The 20,080-nt window shown below is 39.3% G+C and overlaps 1 protein-coding gene across 3 annotated transcripts in view; it reads right to left on the bottom strand.

Moving 5' to 3' along the window:
* Positions 1 to 19,012, bottom strand: part of ZC3H7A (zinc finger CCCH-type containing 7A) — a 31,368-nt gene extending 12,356 nt beyond the window's left edge. The window contains exons 1-13 of one of the 3 annotated variants that reach the window (XR_005931446.1): positions 18,883 to 19,007; positions 12,068 to 12,171; positions 10,805 to 10,844; positions 9,754 to 9,951; positions 9,045 to 9,203; positions 7,272 to 7,352; positions 7,144 to 7,185; positions 6,300 to 6,330; positions 5,492 to 5,772; positions 5,314 to 5,343; positions 2,896 to 3,103; positions 1,850 to 1,914; positions 955 to 1,147 (exon numbers count right to left, since the gene is read on the bottom strand). Coding sequence is in view for 2 of the 3 variants with exons in the window: in XM_041120254.1 (XP_040976188.1) it covers positions 955 to 1,147; positions 1,850 to 1,914; positions 2,896 to 3,103; positions 5,314 to 5,343; positions 5,492 to 5,772; positions 6,300 to 6,330; positions 7,144 to 7,185; positions 7,272 to 7,352; positions 9,045 to 9,203; positions 9,754 to 9,951; positions 10,805 to 10,844; positions 12,068 to 12,135 (1,396 nt within the window). In the remaining variant the exon portion in view is untranslated. Of the gene's footprint in view, positions 1 to 954; positions 1,148 to 1,849; positions 1,915 to 2,895; positions 3,104 to 5,313; positions 5,344 to 5,491; positions 5,773 to 6,299; positions 6,331 to 7,143; positions 7,186 to 7,271; positions 7,353 to 9,044; positions 9,204 to 9,753; positions 9,952 to 10,804; positions 10,845 to 12,067; positions 12,172 to 18,882 lie in introns of all 3 variants that reach the window. The other 2 variants (XM_041120254.1, XM_030002162.2) reach the window with 2 other exon arrangements.
* Positions 19,013 to 20,080: the final 1,068 nt, after the last annotated feature.

Here is a 20,080-nt window from a genome sequence, read left to right as displayed (position 1 = left end):
AAAAGCAGGAGACACTCCAAGGATTTGATAGAGATGCAAAGAAACAGAAGAAATAGATGCTTTGATACAAAAAGTGAAGCTAGGAACATGCTAAGTACTTCCACCAATATTTTTATAGTTCCTGCTTTTAACAGAACGTGTTCTATGTTTTGTCAAACATCACTTCATGGATTTTTTTCTTGTAAAAATATTTTTAAACTAATAGAAAAGTTCTAAAAACTACAATAGTCATCCCCTAAATGTCTCAATACAATTCTTCATTAGTATATCAATAAAACCTATAACTTGAAACACAATGCTTATTTTTAAGATTAGTCTTAATAAAAGCTATTGCCTCTAGAATATGGCTCTATTTAACAGCAACAGCTCAGGCCTAGAAGATTAGTTATATTAAAGCCCAATACTGGTTAAGATCCTTTGAGTCAATACAGTGGAGTTAATTATTACTAAGGTTTGGAAGCCTCAGGATTATGATTTAGAATTAGTTTGAAAGAACAATAAAACAGATGGGATGTGAAGGTTACCAGGTACTTTGAACTGCGGTTCAATTCCCCATGGCCAATCAGAGAGAGTATTGCAAGTTTTTTTTTAGTCTTGAGCAAAGGTGTCATTCTTCACAGTACCCTGGGGGTTGGGAGGAAAGTGAATACAGAATGTGAACGACCTTACATAGTAAACCTACAGGTTGGGGAAAGCGTGTGGTGATTTGTGGTGGGTTTAGGAATCAAGAATCTATTAGGACACGAAATAAAGACAAGAAGAAAGAAGATAAAATAGTTGTTGAAACAGTTTACCAGTTCCTTAATCATAAGTTCGTACTACATCTGCAAAGAACAAGTCAGGATTAACACTGTTTAGAAGCCAACAGTATTTTAACTTATGAACACTAAAATTTTAAATGTATGCTTTTTAATTTTTTAAAAATCTACCCAGTTGAGTCCAAAAGCCCCTTACCTTTTTTGACAAAACATAACTGGCAGGCCTGTCTTAGCTCATGTGTACCTTCTAATGGGTTTCTTCCCGCAAGTGCTGAAGATATAGGTATATTAGCAGTTGCGCTGCTAAAAACATTTGAAAAGTCATTTCTAGTTTGGCCTGCAATTCCCATGTAATTTTCAGACCCAAACAAACTACTAGGGCCATTTATCTGTTGGAAGAAAGCATATTTTATTTGATCCATATAATTTAATTTATCTACAATTAAAATTTAAGCTACTGAAATTGTTCTTCAAAGCATAAGAAAGACTACACACAAAAAAATTGTAACACCCAGCACAGACTAAGCATATAACAAGACCCAACCAGGTACAGGGAGAACAGCAGCACTTGCCAGGCTCAGTATTACTCCATCCTGGCTCATAAAGATGCAATCCTTCATGCCACCCTTCCACACATAATCAATGGCCAGCAGCATGATTGAAAATATACAGCATGACCAGGGTACAGAGACCAGATGGATTCTCAGACACAAGGTGATCTCTGTTCTGTTCCTATACTAGGACAGGTTTCCAGGATTATTTGGCACTCAGATCATAAGAGATTTTCTCTCTTAGGTTGGTTATTTTACACTTCCACAGTATTTTACAGGATGTTCCTCAGAATGGAAAAGTGGCTATGACAGTAGTTAAAGTTTGCATACATAAAACACCCTTTGTACATTTTTTCTTGTGTTCAATTACTGTTGCTGTAAGCTATGGTACAACTGTTTTCCAACCCAGAATCATATTTTAATGGTAAAAGTGTCATTTTTTAAAAATAGAAACTTCTACTGTAAAAATTAAGATCTATGTTAAGCCTTCAAAGTGTTAACCTTTGAATTAACGTGAAAGAAAACATGAAAAATACTTACAAATAACGGGGAATTATTGCTGCTAAGTGTTGGTGTTCCATCTCTAGAAGCTGAACTTGAGAGGTCTAAAGAAATAAAAAGAAGTTTTAGTTATTTCAGTTCCCCAAAACATCCTATGCAAAAAATTATTTATCATTCCTGAGAAGTAGAAGTATCAAAGGTTTGGGGTTTTGACAAACACCAAAGGTTTTTTTGTTTGCTATGATTATTTTTTTTTCAATTATGTAAAAGCCCCTTGTAAACATCTGGGCTGAAAAACTACTAGGTAATCATCTTCAATATAACCACCTGATTAACATCAGCAGTAGCTTCACAGGCATATGCTGAAGCAACATGAAGATACTTGTGCAGTACAAAAAGGGTAGCTAGATAAGCAATACCTGACTATCAAAAATGAAGACATGAAAGAGGATTAAGAGGATTCTTCTATTTTTAATTTTATTTTGTAAATTTGGCTTTGTTCTAAAGAGAGCATGCTCCTGTAACACTGGTAATTAGAGACAAAACTTTATTTTATATTTTCTAGTTCATTGACTATCTATATCTTGTTATTTCACATACCTGATTTCACTACATAATTATAGTCCCCAGAGTTTGAATCCAAACATGTAATACTGGTATCTTTTCAGCATACACAGTTATATTAGCCTTTCAGAATTCTTGTTTATTGCCAAATCATCAGAAATTGTTTAAGCTGTAAGAACACCTTTTTTTTTTAAAAAAAAAAAAAAAAGTTTGAAGGAACATGGTTCCTTCTTCATACTTATTTACCTGAAACAAGTGACTTACACAATAAATGCAGAAAAACTGAACAGAGGGAGCTTGGAGCATGCTTATGCAGACCCCAAGTAAACAAAAGCTTTATTTATAAATTCTTGTGTACAACCAACACTGATTATCAATACTTTCCAAAATTGCGAGCACACATCAAATATTATGTAAGTGTTAATTATTACTGAATAGTTGTGAAAACTCATTTGCTAAAAACGGAAGCCAGTTGGCTCATGCACAACTCTCATCATAAAAGGTTAAGACTAATTTCTTACCTCTTTTTGGGTCACTGATTGAGAAGGTACTTAATGGTGAACAAAAATTTTCCAGTGACGAAGCCAAAGGCTGTGAAAAGATTTCTGAAAGAGAAGGTGAAGGAACAAATCCTGCAGTAACTGGCAGCGTCCCCAACAAAGAGGCAGAGAAAGGTACACTAGGAGCTACACTTCCTGCAGGAATAGGTCCTCTGGCTCCTGTAGTTTGCTGGAAAAAAGGAAATTTAAAGAGAATGTTCACACACTGCAAAAAACCTCTAAAGAACACAATATGCAATAGTATTTGTTTTAGTAAAGTTTTTGCAAAGTTTTTATAAACCTACTGAAAAACAACACTAAGAGGTACAGTACAGTATTACAGTACTGTACAGAGCTACAGTACACTTAGAGAACTACAGTAATCAAGCCCTAAACAATGCCCTAATGCAAGGAATTATCCATGAATCAACCACTTTAAACGTTCAGTTAGCTGAAGTTTATTAAATTATTAACAGTTTTGGATTTTTTTTTTTTATGAATCAGATCAGAGCTGAATTTCCAAATTACGTTAACAACATGAGATGACAGGGAAGAGTAGGAAGAGTCAGAAAACAACATTTTTTTTCTAAATAAAGAGAACATAATTAAAATTGCAGTACAGTAAAGAGTTAAGAGTTAGCTTTGAAATAAATCTTCAGATACAATCAAATGATACCATGTTCTGCAAAGGCCAGATCACCTTTTTCTCCCCCATGGAAAATAACACATCCTTCTGTACTCCTTTGTTAAGGACATACCAAGTGGGGGAGTTCCTTCTCCCTGACATCCCAAGAAGCTCCCCCCTTGTCTGGAGGCTGACCAAATAGGTCTGCAAGGGGTTTGACCAACATGAAACTCCCTGTTTCCCAAGCTGTTAGCCTACAACTCACTCAAGATTCTATACTACATGAGACTGCAGTCTATCTTGGTAGGCTGTATTTCCTCCTGGCTTTCACTATGGTGTCGTGGTTTAACCCCAGCCAGCAACTAAGCACCACGCAGCCGCTCACTCACTCCCCCCCACCCAGTGGGATGGGGGAGAAATTCAGGAAAAGAAGTAAAACTCGTGGGTTGAGATAAGAACGGCTTAATGGAACAGAAAAGAAGAAACCAATAATGATAACAACACTAATAAAATGACAACAGTAATAATAAAAGGATTGGAATGTACAAATGATGTGCAGTGCAATTGCTCACCACCCGCCGATCAACACCCAGTTAGTCCCCAAGCAGCGATTCCCAGCCCCCACTTCCCCCAGTTTCTATACTGGATGTGGAAGTATGGAATACCCCGTTGGCCAGTTTGGGTCAGCTGTCCCAGCTGTGTCCTGTGCCAACTTCGTGTGCCCCTCCAGCTTTCTCGCTGGCTGGGCTTGAGAAGCTGAAAAATCCTTGACTTGAGACTAAACACGACTTAGCAACAACTGAAAACATCAGTGTTATCAACATTCTTAGCATACTGAACTCAAAACATAGCACTGTACCAGCTACTAGGAAAACAATTAACTCTATCCCAGCTGAAACCAGGACATATGGCAAACCTCCTAGGATCTCTTAAAAATAATTACTTTCTACATTTCCAAAATACTTTCTACAAAACAAAGTGCATAAAACAGAAAATTAGAAGCCCAAGCATTTTTGATTTAAAGATTTACAGCTGCAGCCAGCCACAGCTGAAAAAGGAATTAAAATTACAACTCATTGAAAAATTAAATATGCCACAGCCTCATTTAACATTGCAATACTAAGGGCTCCAAATGACTGGCAGGGCCACAGCAGAGAGTCAGTAAACTTGCTGGTAAGTTCAGACATCTCTGCTGATCAATCATAGCTCTCATTCTGACTAACAGCTGAGGAACTCTGTATGCTTCACAGTCTGTTCTAGCTCTAGAATGATGGTGTAATTAAGAACAACTCTTCATGTGCCTAAATTTCTCTAATAATCTCTTCTGAAAAATATAAAACGTTAGACTCATGATGGTCTAACTATTTCTGGTTATCCAGGAGGTGGATCTGGACAAAGCTCTGATTACAGAGATATTAGTGAATGCACTAGAAGAGCACAGCACAAGTACTACTGTCCTGCAAAGCTATAAGCGTATGTTTAACTATAGTTTCTGCAACTACAGGGTGGACACTCCAACAAATTTTCAGGTTCTGAGAGGGTTTATTTGCACCACAAAAAAAAAAAAAAAAAAGACTACACACCAGCCCAGACTTCTAAAGTCTACTTCACTTTTCATAGTATTTCCTGCAAATAATATCCCTCCCACTGTGGCAGTGTTGGTAGTAGTATAGCAGTATTTCTGAAGTAGCATCCCTCCCCTAGCAACCTCACTCAGGTTTTCCAACATGCAAAACCCATGTAATTGTCTTTGGAGCTCTGCTGGGTCCTGGTACCTTTACAGCCACATTTGCAACAATCTGCCCCTGAGAAAAAAATCAACTCAACTATGCACAAATACAGCTCAATGTAACTAGGAAAGGCAACTCACATTTTGCTACTAGCCCCTTTGATAAAAATACAAGATCCCGCTCAAAGACAGTCTTTTGAGAAAGAAAAACAAAAAAGTCTTACCATTACACTTTCATCTGGATCAGGCACAGAATCAAGTAATTCATCAAGTTCTTCCCCAATAATTATATCTCCATCTCCACAATCTAAACATGCTTCTGGCATAGAGAAAGAAACATTCCCTCCATTTGCCAACACTGCAGAAGGCAAAGAAACCTTTTCCACTTGAAGAGGCATAACAGAAGATAAAGATGGTACAGGTACTGATGACACTTTAGACACTTCAGAAACAAAGTTTGATGAAGAAGCAGCAGAAACCATCTCTTGCTTCTGGTCAGATAAATCTGAAACAGGTAAGACAGGAATGACTGGAATTTTTGTTCCAAGATGTAAAAATATCTTGCATAACTTTTACCCTGACAATGCGGGGGGTGAGGGAGTGGAGAAACATGAAGAACGTTTAAGTAAAACCACATTCAATGTTTTCAGTTTCCGCTAGATTCCAATTCATGCATACCTGTATTTCAGCTTTTATATATTACTCAAACTAAAAAAGACAGGAGAAGTTACAGGCCTAATACTTTACTAAATCTTTGACATATTCTCCCCTCCGTATTTTTCCAAGTTAAAGATAACAGTATGAGACAATCACTATAGGAGGAGTTACAATCATATCACGTTGAAGAGACTGAAAGGAAATTTGCTCAGCCACTTAAATATGTAGTTTTAGAGGTAAAGAGATCAGACTTTTTACCACAGATCTTTCAAATGACAAGATGAATTTTCTTAAGAAATTTCATAACAAATACAACGAGATGTGCATGGTATATCTAGCTTCCTACCATTAATACTGTAACACAAGAAGACTCACCTAACTCAATATCTTCTACAGAAGAAGAATTCTGTAAGTGAGAAAAAAAATACCTCTCAGCACTTTGCACAAGAGCCATTAAAAATTACAAATACATATTTACAGACTAAGAATGTAAGTCCTCAAATTTAGGTTTTATAAAATTTGAAATTTATGAAGTCTAATGGAATTTAAAGGTCAAATAATTTTTTAGATAAAGCATCCATCTGCAGACTGAAATCCACTCATGTTATCACTAAAAATCTGCAACCAACCAACAAAAGTGAGAATGATACTTCAGGGAATGAAAGAGTCTAAACAGTATCTTAAATGAGCTTTTGCTATGTTTCCTCACTTATTTACAGCTAAATTGTCTACATGCCCATGAAAAAAGTCTGTAAGATAGAGATGAACTTGTCATTACTGCTATTCAGACACATTACGAATAGCAAGATAAATGCAAGTTCAGCTGCTAGCGAAGGTCAAATTTGGAAAAATACATAAATTAAAAGAGATTTTATCCCAACACCCTTTACTTTGATAACTGTCAACAAAAAATAAATACGCACATTAACTATGTCCTTGCATCAAGACATTAAAGGTAAATATATTCATCTCACTGAATTTAATGTTTTAGCTAACACTTATTCTACAAAGATAACTTGAATGATAATCTTATGTCCTAGTCTGCCATAAATGTACAGCAAAACTGAACACAAAGATTGATAGAACCCTAAAATCCAAAATAACAGCATCTTATATAAAATGTCAATTGCACCATTTCCACTTCATCATTGTGAAATTATGAAACAATTATTCCCTCTAGTTTCAAGTCAGCTTGCACTTAGAACATGTAAAACCTTACCTGAGCAGATACATCGCTAGAAACTGAATTTGAGGAGGGTGGCTGGAATGAAAAGATACCTTCATTAAATAAAAAATTGGTATCAAGAGAGGGAAACTTCAACATAAATTGTTAAAATAAAATCTTACCTTTGCTCTTACATATGCTTTTCTTATTTTTAACCCTAGTTTTTGAGCTAGTTCTTGGGTAAGCTTAATCACACTTTCATCCTAAAAGACATAAATAAAATTTCATCATTTACATGTATAGTCATCTAGTCAAGACATCTGTTTACATCTCAGTCTATATTCTGCAAGATCCCTATATGCAAGATGTCTCATAATGCATCTTTATTCTTTCACAAACATCTGGGACTGCAAGCTAACGCTGAAAGATACAGCTACCCTCAAGGAAAATTACTCTAATATTTGGAGTTTTTTAAAAAGCAGAAAATACAGTATCCTTCTCTTCCATTTATTTGAATTTAAAATAACATAAAGATTTTTCTAAAACCAGAGAAGTACAGAGAAGTGGGTTTTTTTGTGGGTGAGTATTTTTTGTTTGTTTATTTGGGGAGGGTGTTTGTTCTTTGAGGGAATGGGGGTTTTTTGTTTTGTTTTTACACAAATTGAAGGCCACATTTCTGATTACCATAGTGTCAGTTACTACATAACACTGCTGAATATTTAATGAGAACTCTGTATTTTCACAGTAATTGTATCATACAACTAGAAAAGTTGAGTTAAAAACCTGGTTTCACTCTGTCCTATAGTTATAGCAACTATCCATTGAAATTATTTTAAGATTTAGTTTTCAGAATGTGTTCTACAGCTAGAAAAAGCTATTTATAAAACTTATATAAAGGCATATAAACCTTAAGCAAAAACATTCAGATCTGGAGGTGCAAAGCGAAGATCCAAAGTCCAAAGTTACACATTCAGATAAACTGCTTCTGTCTTTGGAAACAGAACTGAAACCTTCTCTGTATCAAGAGGTAAACCTACGCTCAACAGTTTGTCTGGCCATCTCACTTTAATTTTGCTGTAGAAAGGCGAAAAAAATGCAACTCAGTATTCTGTCCTGTGATCAGTCTATTTTCAGCAAAGCATGTAAAGTTTCCACCAGCATTTTAGTTCAAATCAGGAATGTACTTCTGAAGTTAAATCTCTTAACCATCCTCACTCGCTGCATTTTAGTTTGCATTATGAAGGGTCTCAGAGAGCCAAATTAGATTCATTTTGGATTAAACTAAATTGAAAGTGCTGCAGGAGTCCACTTGATGCACTCCAACTCTCTAAAAAAAAAAACCCAGAAACAAACCACAACACAAAAACACACCACCAAACAAAAAACCCACAAACAATCATGGAAATCAGATCCTCAGGACCAGCATTTCAGTCTACAGATCCTATCCTATAGCACACACTGCTTGCTAATATAGATATAGCCTAAGATTAGAGGTGCATAGTAAGTGATTCAGATGGAGGACAATGCACAGATAAGAATGTTACTAAAAGCCTAGAAAACTAAAATACAGTTATCAAAAGAATCAATATTGTACATTATAATTATGGGTGTTTTTTCACTTCATGTCCCAAGTATAATTATCATTGCAGAGAATTTTAAACAATTAATTCAGTAGTTGTAGTGTTCATTGCAAACATTCATGGCACTTGACTCCCACTGCAAAGTGACTATTTCTTTTGTTGAAAGTTAACTCAACAAACTGAGCTTGGGGACTATAAAGTCTGCTGTCAGACTTCACTTCCACAACAAAAAAACAATTCTTAAAGAAATAAGAAATATTTTACTGCATTAAAAAAATACACAAACCAACCAAAAAACTTTCAATGGTCTTGAGGATGGTATATGTTCTCTGTATTAAATTTTTAAAAATAATCATCAATATATAATTTACCTACCTGTGGCACAGCAAGAGAACATTTTGCTACAGCATCATAAGCCTTCTTATATCTTCCCAATTCGTTCAAAGCTTTTGCTTTCCGATAGAGAGCTCTGAAATTGTTTTCATTCAATCGTAATGCTATCTCACAGTCTTCTAGAACTTTTTCATGCAATCCCTATGAGGAGAAAAAAGAGAAAAAGGCAATAATCAGAACTATTACCATCAAAATACCAAATTTAAACTATATTAGATGAAGGTATTAAAACACTATAAAACATTCACCAAGGTCACTGCACTCTGCATATATGAGTTTTGCTAAGTCACCAACTTAGGCAACTAAAAACAAGCAGGGCCATCATTCATGTAAAATACAATAATAGTTATGAAGACAATTTAGCACTTTCACAACAGCCATCTTATTCCACAGCAAAAGCAGCAGACTCAGGTGCAGTCAGCAGCATAAATGGATAAAAATACTGTTCCATCAACTTCCAAGCCTAGTATGACTCTTTTATGTTAATATTCTAGTATTAGTAACTAAAAATATCTCAATTATTATACTTATAAAAAGAATATATTAAAGAATATGGCAAAATAATGATTTGAAACATGCCGATTCTCAAACCAATACCAAGAGCTTTTCACTCACTAGGAAACTTTCCGTGTCTTTATACTTTGTTAGCACATTGTTCTTGAGAAATCATACAGTTTAAACAGAAGCTTACCATATTTGAAAAACATGCTATCCTGTTCACGTGCAGCTTCTCTAAAATATCATCAGAAACATGGATTTCTTCAGAATTAGCATAATCAGCTATGTTTATAGCTTCTGTATAATGACTCAGTGATCCTCTCCAATCACCTTCTCGATATACATCATTCCCTTCATTAAAAAGATTTCTAACAAGCTCTCGTATAAATAACTGGAACAAAGAAAAGAAACACTCATCAACAGCAGTTTTGTTGTTTGTCTTCTATATTTCCAAATACATTTTTAAATAGAAAATTTATACTTGTAAATTCACAGAATCAAAATGAAAAGCAGAACTTTTGTCTATATTAGTATTTTTCTTCCAATATTTTTCCAAGACTATCTCTAATATTCAACACCACAATACATGTAAATAAAAGAGAGGCTGAACTACTGATAAAAGAATTACTTTGTGTAAGTAACTTAATAAAGACATATATATTCCATACATTCTTTTAGCAAGCAGCAGCCATAGCAACTAGCAAACCAGTAGTACACAAAGGCTGCTTTTGCAGAGCAAAAGATTTTTTTAATCTAAAATATGAATGATTGCATTTTTATCTACTATATTCTCAAATCCAATGAAACCACCTACCATTGGAAAAAAATACTAAAAAGATAAGTCTGAAAATAGAAGTCAAATATTATGCAAAATACTAACACGTACAAAACCAAAACATATTACGAAGATTTATGTGACTGAGGTCCTTTCATCTCACTTTTGCTGTGCTACTCTAAACTTTAGTTGGAGTAGCACATTGTTTTATCCAGTGAATGCCCCAAATTCATCCCTAATACCAGTAGAGAAAGAGTTAATCTGAACTGCTATACGAGTGAATTCCAGGCATCCAAATATCTGAACATCCATATCACAATGTAAGTAGTCCTCCAGTTCCAATATGGAGACATTGTAAATTACCATTCATACTATATCATTACTTAAATGATGATTAAAAACAAAAATAAATATAATAAGATAGGTCCATGTTAAAAACTCTTCTGGAATGCAAAAGTAATTTCATTACCTCATATTGTTCTTGCGTCCCTGGATAGGGCAAAGTAGATCTAGAAAAAGAAATTACAGTATTTACTTATTATACATACTACTTAAAAGACAATCACATTGGAGAATACTGGTTCTTACTGAAAGCAGTCTCACTTGCTGCAACAGTCAAAACTCTAAATATTGTCTATTGTCTTCACTGAACAAGGCCAGAGTGCTGTAGATTAGTTTGTATTAAACAACTGTGTTTTCTTATTACTAATGACTCATTTTCATTTAAAGTTACATAGCCAATCTTAACTCTGCTGTTCAAAATGTATTAAGGTTTTGAATGCTTTGAGTTTAAAACCTCAATGTGGTTTGTTTAAAAACAATTTCCTTCCTCTCCTCCACTGTGCAGAAACAGATTATACATGAAGAGAACTGCAATCTTCTCGTAAGTATTATAAAATGACAAATTATCTGTCAAAAGAACACATCAATTTTAATTAAGTCATACCAACGACACTACAGGAATTTTAAGAGTTCTTTTGTATGACACACAACAGAGATCTTCTCTAGCAGAGAACAGAGGTATTTACTTCTAACTTTTCAGGAAGAAAAATAGGAACCCTTTTGCTTCCCATACAGGTTATCTGAGAATCTATTTCTAAATAATTCTTAGAAGGGCAGTTTTCTTTTTCTTTCTTTTTTTTTTTTTTTTCTTTTTAAGAATGCCTTATGCAAGCAGTGAACTAGTGTGAAATTTCACAGTGATTTTAAGCTAGCCAAGATCTTCTAGAGAAGAATCTGGCATTGATCCAAATGAAAATCAACTACTAAGATGATTTTTCATTAGGTTAAATTTTAGCTCCAGAGAGTTGAAACATTTAGGTAGTGGTGAGCAAACCCATCCCTTTCAGTAGCAACCTAATCTTAGGTGTAGCTGTCCATAAGTGTAAGGTGGATTTTCAGGCTATCAACATTTTCCACCCACCAAAGAAATTCAATGCTGATTTTTCTTAAAGGCAGAAAAAGAATACCCTCCCACCTTCAATCTGCTCTGTTTGGGAACAAAGAGGGGTTCTGTCTTTTCTTTAAGACTGCTCCCCATTTCCATGTTAGTGTTAGCAAATATTCTGAGGAGAAACACAGGTCCTCCTCCTTCCTCCACTGGTGCTATATTAAAATGACTTTCCCAGGGCTACCCATCTCATCTCATCTCATCTCATCTCTCTCTCTCTCTCTCTCTCTCTCTCCCCCCACACACATACAAGCATACAAGAACAAAACAACAAAACCATACTCTATAAACTGGAGTCCTTTCTTAATGTCCTGTTGTCTAGTGCTTCTCTCTTCCGACACATTGGACATGTTATCCTGAACATCCACTTTTTGGATATGCCACTCCTCAAAAAGGAAGAAAGATAAACGGTTGTTAATATATAGCAGTTTGCATTTGGACCAGAAGGATCCAATCTCACATCAACACTAAGTCCATCGTACAAAGATGATACTGCACCACACCTTCAGAGAATACACTCTGAAGAAACTTCAGACAAACACTGAAATGCCCACAGAGATATAGGTTGAAGCTCCAGGTCAGAACCAACACCCCCTCTGCCAGTGCCCAGTTACACAACACTTCTACAGAAAACCTTTCTTCCAATTTCTACTTTATCTTTGGTTTTCCACTTATTTACTCTACATGATGCAGAGTCAAATTAGTGAAACTAAACCAAACTAGAAGCACAGCTTGCATGCATTAGTGCTAAACCAAGATAAGGTTCCACATTGTCCCCTTTTAATAGCTTTGTACTTCTTTTATTTGTTTGTTGAAGTACAAATAAACTCAAGACCCTAGTATATTTATTAATAAAACCGAAACTGATTAGAAAACCACCATAAAGTCTAATTCTGGAGTCTCTCATCATCACCCAACCACCAAGGTGTAATTAGAAGCAAAATACTACTGCTTTAATGTCTACCCGTTAACCAAAGTGAAAATCATGGAAACTCTACCACTAGCAAAGACTACCTACTTAATTTGAAAAGCTGAATTACTTTAATGTAATTCCACATCATCAGCTTGACATTTCAATCCAATTTAAGTAGTCTGAATCAGTGATTTTTTTTTTTTTTTTTTAATTCATGTCTTTCATTTACTGGATTTACAAATATTCAAGTTAAACAGGCTAAAACTATCTGTATAACCTTCATGATAAGGCTATTTAAAGTATGGTTTCACAGCTGCATACAGTTGTGACTAATTGCAATATACAAACACAACTTACTTTTTACAAAAGATCAGCAGGTCAAAGTCTTATTCTGAAAATACTAACATTCAGAAAAAGGCCTTCAGCTTGATGAAATACATATTTTTTTGTGAAGAAAATTACTTTTTGTAGGAATTTATAGTTAAAAAAAAAATCAAACTGCCTGCAGTATACTTCTGTTAAGTCTTGAAACTAAGCTAAAAAATGCCAGTATTTTGTGCCAGTTTACCACTTCACATCAATAACGGACAAATGGAAACTAAAACAAAAACCAAAATAACCCCCAGCAAACTCAACAAAATCTCAACTGGGAATAGAAACCGGTTGGAGAAGATGCCCTACTTTCTCTGAACGATTTGGAATAATGAAACAATCTGAAGAGCCTTCAGCTCTAATAATGTTTACAAACCTTCCCAAAGCATCTTAAATGAATGTATGAAGTCTACACCATTTCAAGTCATTAAGAGTTAGTCCTATTGAAACACAATCCTAAAACGAGCATAAGAAACTGAGTACTTTCCTTAAGATCACTAAACAAATTAATGGAAGCACTCCAAGGTCCCCTTTCACCTCACTTCCCACTGTGACTTCTAATATCAGCAAGCTTAAAAAAAATAAAAATAAAAATCAGCCTGTAGATAAGTATCATGGACAGCTACAATAGTTCACTGACACGAATTGTTCAGATAGTGCTTGTTTAGGTATATAAATAGCACTCAGTAATCTACTCTCGAGAGAGGAAATAACCATGAACACCTTTTTAAACTGTTTTGCATGTTATTTTATGCATCATCTTTTCTTCCACAAGTTAGTAACTTATACTGTGCTTTTGGCATATATATGAAAGACTTTTATTATAAATGTTTTAATGAATAACAATAGCCTATCTATGAAGAAATCTAAATATAAATGCCAAAAAGGAAATTTACTGGGCATCTGAATATTTTTTATTTTCTCATTCATGGTTTAGGTTTTAGAATTCAAATGAGGGCTAGTAAGAATAAGAAATTCTCATACTAACCAAAGACAGCAGCAATATCAGCCTATGCTTTCCCACAAAAATAAGTAGGCTATGTAAAACATACTTTAATCCCCTGAATTAACACCTGACAAAGTAATACCTTGCCAACACAAGTCTTGCATATGTCAAGATCTAGGCAAGTATTAAGATCAGCTTCACTCTGCTACTTTTAAGCAACCCCAATACTGCACATCAACAACTTGCAAAAAGATGAAAAAAAGTCCACAGTAACAATCACACTTATTTATCACCTCTAGCATAAATATTAAAGAATAAATGATATATGGAAACTTCAGGATGTGCAGATCCAATTTCTCCATAACAATAAAGTTAATGGGAATGTTACAAACTGGCATCACAGACAAAAGAATAGCTAGCAAGTGATGAACAAATGTGAATGGTGTAATTTATTATTCAAAGCAGTTTTCTATTTTTTCCTACTTACTCATTTACATCCCTAAGAAGTTCAGGCAGAAATTACCTTTCCTTAGCATACTTTGACCATCACATTGCCCCAGTATTTGATGATTTTGCATAGGATTTAGAATTGTTTCAGATAGCACCTCTAACAGATCTCTCCCATCCAAACTATCCTTAGCTCCTCTTGAGCAACCAGAAACACCTTAGACTCAGTTATATACAAGGCAAATAACAATCACGTCTTGACTTTTAATGTCATCCATCCACTTTCAAAGTTTAAAAACCCCCACCTATTTAGCAACAGCTTTTCTCCTCCATTTGCAGGGACAGAATTTAAAACAAATATACATATGTACATACATTAAAAAAGTCAAAATGTTGCTTTGTTGCTTGTAACTATTACTAGAAAAACAGAGCCTACACTGTTGCTTTACTCTTTGTGCAATTCACTGAAAGAGACAAGCTAAAGGAAAGAAAAACAAACAGTATGGGATCTTAAAAAAAAAAAGCAGACTAATGTATCACTAATTAAGGTCATAGGCAGAACTGACTGTTACATTAAATGTAATATTTCTACAACTGCTGCTACATGACCAACACAAGCCCAATTTACTAACTCTAGTAAAGCAAAAAAAAAGCTGCCTAAACCCCAACAAGTTAAAGACAATTCATACTGTTTTATCTTTATCACAGGCTTCAACTCATCCTGTTTCACAAAAGCAGAAGCCAAGTGACAGAAAGTACACTGCCAGTTGCCAATGTCACCTTTTCTGATAGATGCTGGTCCAGTTACACAAATAGGAGTTACGGAGGAAAACAGGTTTGTGCCAGCTCTGGCAGACAGGAATACCCACACTGTTCTCTTCTACAAAGCCACTTATGCCTCTTACTGGTTATTTACTTTCCTTCCAGCACATGGCATGATAATTTTCTTGTTTTCTGTATTTTGGCACTTCTGAGGCATTCAAGATAAGTTTTAAAGGACATCCACAATATTTAGGATATGCCTAGGATAATTCTTCAGGCACAAGGGCTTTGAACACAACAATTGCTAGAGTATCTTGCAAAGCAAAATTGATCTTTGAAATGCAAGTCAATAAATTCATACAGAATGCAGAGAATTGAGTTTTTCTGTAGAAGGAATACAGACCTTGGTTATTCTGAAAAGGAAGGTCATACTGCTTAAAACTTTGGACAGTCTAGCCTTTCCATTTCTAAATTGCAAATCCAGGGAGCAAGTATCTATAGTTTGCCATGCACACAAGTTACCCCACAGTTGAAAATTCAGTCCCAAAGGACAGGGAACTGGGCAGGACTAATCCTTTCGCCTGCTGCATACAGTTGTGCAGACAGCTTATTTAGAGGTGAATGGAAAATAAAGGAAAAATGCATAACATCATTTTGGGACCAGAACTACTACCACTAGGAATTAATGACCTTCAGCTGACCAAATAATTCTGTTACTGTTTGTTATTGACATTAATGGTTCCAGCTATTATAAATACTTCAAATAAGCATTCTCTGCACCTTCAGGCCTAAATGCTGAAAACCACTGGAAGTCAGTGGTCCTCGCTACACTTCACAGAGCTAAAACTTAAAAACTAAGTGCAGTTCATAGATGACTTCTTTTAAGATACAGAAGCACATCCTCTTGCCATGCATCGAGTTCACTATTAATGCAATTACTGGGTTACAGGAATCCCAAATTAGGTCTTTGTACAGTACAAAGCACATTGAAAATTTTATCATGATTGCTGCTGATTGATCTCTATCAGCCTCAGTGGTTCAGCTGAATTATGAACCTTGACTGGGGTGCAAGTCTAGTGAAAATCACACCGAGTGAAGAGACGCCCTTTTGTATTGTAGCATCAGCCTTCTCCCCCTCTTTATGACACAGGCAGGAGAGAAGGTAACAAATCCAAAATATGAAATCAATTCAGTCAAAAATTAACCCATCATCTATACCATCATATGCCAAAACTTTGATCAACAATCAAGTTGTGAAACCAGAAGTCTGTGTATAAAATGAAAACACAAACAGTTCACCAATGTTTCCATATAGGAAAACTGTACTCCAGAAGAGAGACGTTACACCCTGGGTCCTAGAGTAAAGGGAATACTGCAAAGAGAACGGGGAAGACTGAAACAGAACAGTGGGAGTGAATATATGACTAAAAGGCAGGCAATATAAATCCTTTTCGCCTATAAGAAGCGAAAGCCCATCTCTGCTGCTACCTCCTGCACCACTAACAGCAGCAACAAGCATAATGTGTTGAGGCATCTGGATCCAAAAAGCTATACACGTATAATTCCCACCGCAGGGGCGCAAGAAAGCGGGCCCTTATCTCAACAGAGACAAGTGAGAAAAGGAAGTGGCACGCACGCAGCTATACCCTAACTGCTTCTTAGGGAGGTGTCACCGACAAAAACATCTCCACTAAACCCAGTTCCAACCCAGCCAAGAAAGAATCAAACTGGACATGAAACTGGACACACCCAACATAGAATAAGCCTGACCCAAAGCAGACTTTCTCAAAGCAATTTTATTGCCCATCCTAACCATCTGATAGTTTAAATGAATAACTACAGATAATAAAGACAGTGCAAAGTAACGCATGCCTTACAGAGATTGTCAACTGCTCAACAGACTTGGACACGCATCAAAAGGAGGAAGGGAAAATAGAAATCTTAATACAAAACCTTTTTAGAAGTGTCCTCCTCAGACAGCAAAGGCACAAAAGATTTAATATTCATGCTCATGCATCACTGGGCTGTTACATAAGACATTTCCAACATGTAACATGCTGGGGGTGAAACAGGGAAAACAATACATGACACGTCTCAATAGTTTTGTGTGAATTCCTCTGCTTAATCTAACAATTCTGGTCACAATCACAGAATTCTGTTGTGTCAACTGAAAAAGCCACTTAACACAGACATAACTCAGTTTCAGTTTTTATTTCTGTAAAGAGAAATGAACATATTTATCAAAATGAAATATCCAAATAAAACAAGTGAAACCGACTTTACAGCAACAGTTTAACACCTATTCAGTCCACATTCTTTATTTACCTTAAGTATTTAGTTGCATTTCCTCCCACTCGTTCCCCACGCACAAAAAAATCAGATACTGTTCAAGGTTTGTTTTCTATTTTCATAGCTTTCCTACATTTTTTTAAAATCCATGAAAGAAACAGGAGAGAACAAAGATGCTTTGTAAAGTCGCTTCATTTCCCTAGGAAATTAAGGAGTAGGGCTGGAAGACTTTGGTTTACCGTTCCCTTAGACACTTCAGTAAAGAACAGATCCAAAATTTCAAGCTGGAGAAGGAGTTTCTTATCAATAAATCCAGATTTATCAACAGAATTTACACCGAGGTAAGCTTTGGTAATTGATTTCGATGACTGCAATTGACACGTCCTCGGGTTTTTTGGCTTTGGGTTTTTTTTCCCCCCACTTCCTGTAATACAGTTATGACTTTCTGTAACAAAACAATAACAGTGCTGCCTAACCGAGCGTACCGTCCCAACAAATCAAAGAAGCGGAAAACGGACATTGTTTTTCCCTTTACTTGGATGCACGAGAGCACAACGTACAGCCCGCACCGCTTCGCGCAGAAAGCCTGAAAAACTCGTCACGCGCCAAAGGCGACGGCACGGGAGGACCCGGGACCCCCGGGCGGAGACCGTCCCCCTCCCGCTCCCGGCCGCCGTCAGCCCTTCGCTCTCCGCTTTTCCTGTCAAACGCCGGGGTTTTGTTCCAGTCGCGACGCAACAGGAGAGCTCTCAACACGCCGCTTTTCCTGGGGAGCGGCCGCGGCAAACCCGCCAGCCCCACGGAGCGCAGCCGCCGGGACCGCTCAGGCCGCGGCTGAGCGGGCCCCGGGCCCGCCGTCGCCACCCCGAGCCCCTCGGCGACGCCGCCCGCCCCGCACGGCACCGGGCCGGGCCCGCCCGCCGCCTTTGTTCGCGCCAACCGGCTCCCGACCGCCGACGGAAAGCTCTCTCCAGGGGCGCCCGCCGCCCGCCCCGGCCCGGCCAACTTCTCCAGCGGAACCGACGACGGCCGTGACCGACCGCGCCCGCCGCCCCCCGCGCCGCGGAGGCACAGACGGCGAGAGAGCCGCTCCGCTCCCCCGGGAGCGGCGAGACGGCGGACCCCGCGGCGGCGGGGCGGCGCGGCCCCACCCTCGGCCGGGGAGCGGCCGGCACCCGCGCCCGCCCCACCGAACGGGGGGCAAAGGGAACGGGCCGGCCAGGCGGCGGCGCCGCCCGCGCCCGGGTCGCCCCTTCCTCAGGCGGAGGGGGCCCGCCGCGGGCGGGGGGAAGCGGAGCGCGGCTCCCCCCCCCTCCCTCCCTCCCTGCCTGCCTGCCTGCCTCCCCCGCCCCGCCGCGCAGCCCCTACCTGCTCCTGAGGCCCGCGGGAGCGCAGCGCCGCGGAAGGCGGAGCCAGCGAGCCGGGCGCGCGACAGCGGCGGCGACACCGACGACGATAACGGCAGCGCCTCCCCCGCTCCGCCCTCGGCAGCGCCGCCGCCGCTGCCGAGCGCGCCCTCTGCTGCCGGGAGGCCGCAGGCGCGGCCTACGGGCGGCCTGACTCGATTGGCCGGAGCTCTAGCAGGACGGGCTTTCCCATTGGTTCGCCAACCTTGTTTTGGAAACCGGCACTTTTGGTTGGTGGCGGCTGGGAAACGCTTTGCTGCTGATTGGCTGGCTGCCCAGCGCACCCCGCCCCCTCCTCTCCTTTTTCCTTCCAGCTGGCTACAGAGCAGAGCCCGCCCCTAGGCCTCTCCATCGCCCTGTGCGAACTGTGGCGTATGGCTAGTTGAAGAGACAGCGTCCGTGCCGCGAATGAGCCCGTCAGCTACCATCACCCGGAGGAGGCGCCGCTGAGGGCCTTTTAAGGCTCCCGTTAATTCTCCCGGAAGCAGCCCGACGTGGGCAACTTGCTCGCGGCGCCCCATGGGAGTCCTCGTGCCCAGCGCCGGAGCGGAAGGAGGGCGACGGCGCTGGGCTTACTGCGCATGCTCCGGGCCGGCGCGGGGGGGCCGCTCCTCCCGCCTTGCGCGCGCGCCGGTGCGCATGCGCCCTGCGCGGCCGCCGCCTGCGAGGGGGCGTGAGGCGGCGGGGCGGCTCGCGGCCTTCGCCCCGCCGGGACCGGGCGCGGGAGGGGCGGCGGCGAGCGGGGGGCACCCCGGGGACCGGAGGCGAGCGGGCGGTACCCCGAGGACCGGCGTTGGGCGCTGCGCCGTCAGCCGCCTCGGAAGGAACGCGGAGCGAGGCGGCGGGCGCGAGCCCGGCAGGAACGGCCCTCGGTTCTGGGAGCGGAGCCTGGACGCTGCCCTGCGGCGTACGGCCTCTTCGTTCCCCTGCACCGGCACGGCCCAAGGTGTTCTCCGTCACTGGCCTGGGATGAGCATTCGCGAACCTGGGAACTCGCCCTGTCTTTTGGCTCTTTATATTGGAACTCACGAAAGACGTTTATGAAAGCTCTTTTGCCAAATCGTAGAACGTGAATAAGCGGGAGGCTTAAGGAACGTTGTTTTGTCATCGCTTTCTCAGGCACGGCAGTGGGTGATCTCACCGGTGGCAGGTGAAGGCAG

Source organism: Aquila chrysaetos, chromosome 25 (assembly GCF_900496995.4).
Source record: "Aquila chrysaetos chrysaetos chromosome 25, bAquChr1.4, whole genome shotgun sequence".
NCBI lineage: Eukaryota > Metazoa > Chordata > Aves > Accipitriformes > Accipitridae > Aquila > Aquila chrysaetos.
This window is presented reverse-complemented; position numbering and strand designations above follow the sequence as displayed.